This window comes from Pteropus vampyrus, unplaced genomic scaffold, assembly GCF_000151845.1.
Source record: "Pteropus vampyrus isolate Shadow unplaced genomic scaffold, Pvam_2.0 Scaffold484, whole genome shotgun sequence".
NCBI classification, from domain to species: Eukaryota; Metazoa; Chordata; class Mammalia; order Chiroptera; family Pteropodidae; genus Pteropus; species Pteropus vampyrus.
This window is the reverse complement of record NW_011889265.1, coordinates 395255-400483: the sequence shown is the minus strand read 5'-3', so window position 1 is coordinate 400483 and position 5229 is coordinate 395255. Positions and strand designations below refer to the sequence as shown.

At 57.1% G+C, this 5229-nt stretch overlaps 1 protein-coding gene across 1 annotated transcript in view; it reads left to right on the top strand.

The window, feature by feature from the left end:
* Window positions 1-4224: 4224 nt before the first annotated feature.
* The window catches only part of H6PD (hexose-6-phosphate dehydrogenase/glucose 1-dehydrogenase), a 27860-nt gene continuing 26855 nt past the window's right edge, over window positions 4225-5229 (top strand). Inside the window, exon 1 of the mRNA XM_011382617.2 lies at window positions 4225-4493. Coding sequence (XP_011380919.1) covers window positions 4393-4493 — 101 coding nt within the window. The 5' untranslated portion in view covers window positions 4225-4392. The remainder of the gene's footprint in view (window positions 4494-5229) is intronic.

Below are 5229 nucleotides of genomic sequence, written 5' to 3'. Positions count from 1 at the left end.
CACACGAGAAGATGCTCAATGTCATGAGGCATCGGGGAAATACAAATAAAAACCACAGTTAGATCCCACTCCACACTCGCGAGGATGGCTAGAATCAAAAAGTCTGACGATAACAAGCGTTGGTAAGGACGTGGAGAGACAGGAACCCTTGTACGTTGGTGGGAATGTCAAATGTTCAGCCGCTGTGGGAAACGGTCCTCAAAAAGTTAAATACAGAGTCACCGCATGACCCGGCTATTCCACTCCTTGGAATGAAAACCTGTCCACGCGTGTTCATAGCAACATCGTTCGTGATCATCCCAGAGTGGAACTAACCCAAATATCCATGAACTAATGAATGTGGTGTATCCGTACATGCAAATATTATTTAGCTATAAAGAAGAATGAAGCACTGATACATGCTACAACATGGATGGCCTCTGAGGGCAGTATGTAGATACGTAGATATGTGTCTACATCACACGTATGTACACAGAAGGCCATATAGTGTATGATTCCATGTATATGAAAAATCCAGAATAGGCAAATCCCCAAGACAGAAAGCAGATTGGTGGTCTGGGCTGAGAGGGTCGGGGGGACGTGGGAGGGGGGGTGACTGCTAACGAGCACAGGGTCGACTGTCGGGGTGATGAAAAATCGTTCTGCATTGACTGCAGAGGCGGCCGCACAACTCCGTGACTACTAAAACCCAGTAAATTGTATACTTTAAATGGGCGAATTGTACAGTCTACGAATTATATCGCCGTAAAGCTGTTATTTAAAAAATCACGTGATAAAGATGCTGGACAATCCAGAAAGTCTGAGAATCTGCAAACTTACAGGTTTCGGTGGGCAGAATAAGGACTCTCTGAAGACGGCCAGGCCCTCATGTCCAGAACCTGCAAGCATGTCACTTTACATGACAAAAGGGACTTTTGCAGATGTGACTAAAGGTGCGGACTCTGAGATGGGGAGGTTATCCCGGATGAGAGGAGTGTGCCCAATCTCGTTGCACGAGTGCGTGAACGCAGGGCCCTTTCCCAGCTGGGACAGAGAGACGAAGCTGAAAAAGAAGGAGAGACTCAAAGCATTTGACCTTCTGTTGAAGATGGAGGTCGGAGTCCACAAGCCAGGGCATGTGGTGGCCTCTGGAAGCTGGGAATGGCCCTCTGCTGACAGCCAGCAAGGCAGCAGAGATCTTAGTCCGAAATCGCCAGGAACCGAATTCTGCCAACACCCAACTGAGCAAGAAAAGGGCTCCCCCAGAAAGGAACGCAGCCCGGCAATTCCTCAGTGTTAGCCCAGTAAGGCCTGTGGGGGACTTCTGACCTACAGGATAATATAATTATGTTATTTAAGCCAGGGGTTCCCAACCCCTGGGCTGAGGACTGATACCGGTCCGCGGCCTGTTAGGAACCAAGCCACACAGCAGGTGAGCGGCGAGCGAGCGAAGCTTCATCTGTATTCGCAGCCGCTCCCCGGCGCCAGCATCACCGCCTCAGCTCCACCTCAGATCATCAGGCGTCAGGTTCTCATAGGAGCACCGGTCCCCGATGCCCCAAAGGTCGAAGGCTGCTGGTTTAAGCCACACTTGTTACAGCAGCAATAGAAAACCAATGCAATAGCTACTTTATGTAGACTTTATGAAGCCAATCTTTAAAAAAATAGAGTGCTGAGCTTTCTCATGGCTGGAGAGGGAACGATCTGCTCATGGCTGAAAATCCACGACACCTGTTCTCCCCCCTCCACTCCCTGCGAAAAGCAGACTGAAGAAGCAGAGCTGACATAGTGAGTGGTGCCTGAAAATAGAAACTGCAACGTGATTTTATTTCTAACTCCACAGACATGTCTTGTGAGTCATTCATCACTGTGGGTCTCACTTTCCATGTCTGTGAAGCAGGCTGAGTTACCCCTGACTTCTGCCTACCCTGCAGTTTGGGAAGACAGAAAAATGGGCTCAGAGAGAGAGCTCCTGGGTTGTCTCGACAGACACAGTTCAGGTCACAGGACCCCCGGGGGAGCACCACTCCTGTCTCTGGCTTCCTCGAGAGGGTTTTGGGCACACCGGGTCCCCAGGGACAAGGCCTGTGGTGTCTGCTGTTGGCTCGGAAATGAGAAAAGCTTCAGGTCAGCAACTGTGCTGAAGCCAAACGCCAGGCCCAAATGGACAAGGTCCTAGAGCTTTGTTTTTCAGGGGGCGAGACTCTCACACCTGGATGAGACCCGATTGTCTGTGTGATGGAAAGAAAACGAAGCAGTGGTCCAGGTAAGACGAGAAGGTAGCGTCGGGAGGAGACCGAGGTGAGCGTGAAGGTGAGAGAGGACAGAAAAATGGCAACGCCTCAGTGACGTTGGGGAAGAAACACCATCGGCGGCAGCAGTTGTGACACCCTAGGCTCGTTTCGTGTCCCTCCTCACACCCCAGCCCACCAACACCTAAGTGAGCACAGACATTTTCTTGGTAAGCTGGTTACAACTGACCGGCTTTGGGATATTTTTAAAGATTGCCTTCAAGGTACCTGAAGATCACCCTTGCGATGGCCGCCTAGAGATCTGGGAAGCGTCCCCTCTGCTCATCTCAGCCTCTGGGCGCCCGCTTTCTCCCATCTGTGCCTCCCTTGGCCACGGTTTACATGGTTGTGTGGGTACACGGTGCACCCGGGGTTACAGAACCTGGGACGGGCTCCCAGACAGGAGTCCTGGCATCACCCCATCCGGTTGAGCTGGCCCCGGCCCAGACCGTCCTGCCCACTTGCAGTTGTGGGGGCAGGCCGGTGGGTACCTGGCTCCTTGACCCTCTGCACAGGTCCCATCCAGGATGGCTCCAATCCTTCCTGAGTCGCGGTAGCCCACTATAGGCCCCCAGATGGCTCTGGCCTTGGTGACAGTGAGGCCCAGCCCCCTCGGCTCCCCAGCCTTCCTAGAACCTTCTTGCCCAACATCCTGTGTGGTAATCACGCCTGTTACCACCACTTGGTCTTGCTGGCCACTGCCAAGTTCCCTCTGCTAGTTCCCGACCCTCTACTCTGCTGGAACCTTCAAGAAACAAAAAGCCGCTCCAAGCTTTTTCTCTCTGGTTCAGAGTCCTCTCTGTTGGGTGGCCCAGCGGTCTTCAGCAGAGATGGCCATGCATTCTCCTGTATCTGGGGTGGGAGGAAGGCGCGTCTAGAGAAGGGACAGACTACGGATGGGTGATGTACACCCAGTAAGTAGTCCTGGGTGGTCTGGCTGGCCAGAGTAGCACTGTCTCTACCTTGATTAACCTGAGGTCACTTAGAGTCTGCGGAGAAGCAGGAAGGAGCTGCTGTCTCTCTAGCAGCTGGGGCCCCACTGGGGGCACTGAGGGCACTGTAAGGCTGGGATAAAAGCGGGCATGAGGTTGCCAGGGTGAGGGTCAGATACTGCATGATAAGGATGAGTGGGGTAGGGGACTGACGCCCCATCCACCGAGTGCTGGGAGAGGCAGCTGACCGGGTTATGTCACTTATATGCCTCACTGTCACCCCACAGACAGGGCCGATTCCCACTTATTAGCTTGCTAATAAAGCCACACAGGTGCCAGCTACCATTCACCGAGTATTTGTCACAGGCCACATAACCCCTGAGGCGGGTACTCGCATTGTCCCCACCGCACAGATGAAGAAACCGAGTCTCAAGTTACTGTCTTCAAGGTCACACAGGTGGAAGCAGAGACTGGAAGCCACGTGGTGGCGGCATGGCCATCGCGTGCTCTCCGACCCCAAAATCACTGCCTCCGGGCATTGAAAATGCGATGCTCCAAGACGCTCTTTCTGCGGCCGGAGAAGAGCAAGGCCTGGCCCTGGCGAGGGCAGGCGGCCTGTTCCAGGGCCCCCGGCTCGTGCCGGATCCTGGCGAGGAGCCAGCAGCCAGGCTCCCAGACGTCGCGCACAGCACAGCCACTTCCCTCGGACACTCGTGTCTCGGAAGGCAGCCCCTGCGATGCACGACAGAACCCAGGGCAGGACAGCAGGGCCGCGGGTGGGAGGGGGGACAAGCCACTCGCCCGCCTATTTCCCTCCGAAGTCCCGCGGATCCACAGGACCCAAGGCATCTTTCGGGAGGCTCCGCCTCCTCCAGCACCCCAGACCCGCAGCCCCGAGCCAGGGGGCGTGGCCTCGCCCGCGCCTCCGCCTGCGCCTCCGCCTCCGCCGCGCGCACCCGGGCTCGGCCCCCCTGCGCGCGCGCGCGCGCGCGCTCCCCTCGCCTGTGATGAAACTATGCGCCGCGCCAGGGCCGCTGCGCTCCTGGGCCGGGAGAGGACGGTGAGCTGGGCTCGGTCCTCGCGCCCTCCCCGCTCGTCACCCGCAGCTACGCAGGCGAAACCCGAGCGCGCGTCGGGCGCGGGCCCGCGTGACGCGCACCTGTCGGGGCGCGCCGGGCCCGCGGAAGAGGATGCGCGGGGCCCCGGCCCCGGCCTGGCCCGCAGCGCCGCGCTCCCCGCGCCGCCCCCGACGCTTCCCGGAGAAGCCGCCGGCTCGGACGGGCCAGACGAAGTAAGCCGCCTTCCCCGCTTTCTCTTCTGCCCCTCCGGCCACAGGCGTTCCTTAAGCCCGGACGGCGACTGCGCGCGTGCGCGCGCGCGCGCGCGCGGGGCCGAACCGCAGATCGGCGGGCCACGCGCGGCCGTGACCTCCTAGGGCATGTTGTTGGGAAGAGTCACCTTCGCCACCACTTGCCCGCCTGCCGCTGCTCCGAACCGGGCGGGGCCGGAGCTTGCCGGAATTTCCCCTCCCACTCTCCTTCGGCAAAATGAACTAGCTGTTCCTGTCCCCTTCGGCGGATTCCTGGGCGTGGGTTCTGTTCGGTGGCAGTTCGGCAGGAGGCGGCCGGGCCCCTGCGAGGCTAGTCTAGAGGGCCCAGCGGCGTCCCTTCCCAGGCTTCGGAATCCATTTCAACGAGAGCAGGGACTCGGTGCTTTTTTCCTGTCATCTGCTTGATCTTTGCCATTAACCCTCAGGTTTCAATCAGCGTCCCCAGTAAACCGATCCAGTCAATGGTTTTCCAGAAGTAAAGCTCCCCGGAGCTCTGAAAACCAGCTCGCTCAAACCTGACAGTTTTGCCAGAAATGAGAACTTCTGGAAAAGTCATAAGCCAGAATTCCTGCCCCGTCGCCCCCTCCTCCCCAGGCCCAAAGAGAGAAAACTGGTGTGGAGTGGACATATTTTTAGTTATGTTCTGCGTTTTCTGCAGCGATAAATGGCTGATAGAATTTTTGACCTTATGAGCCTG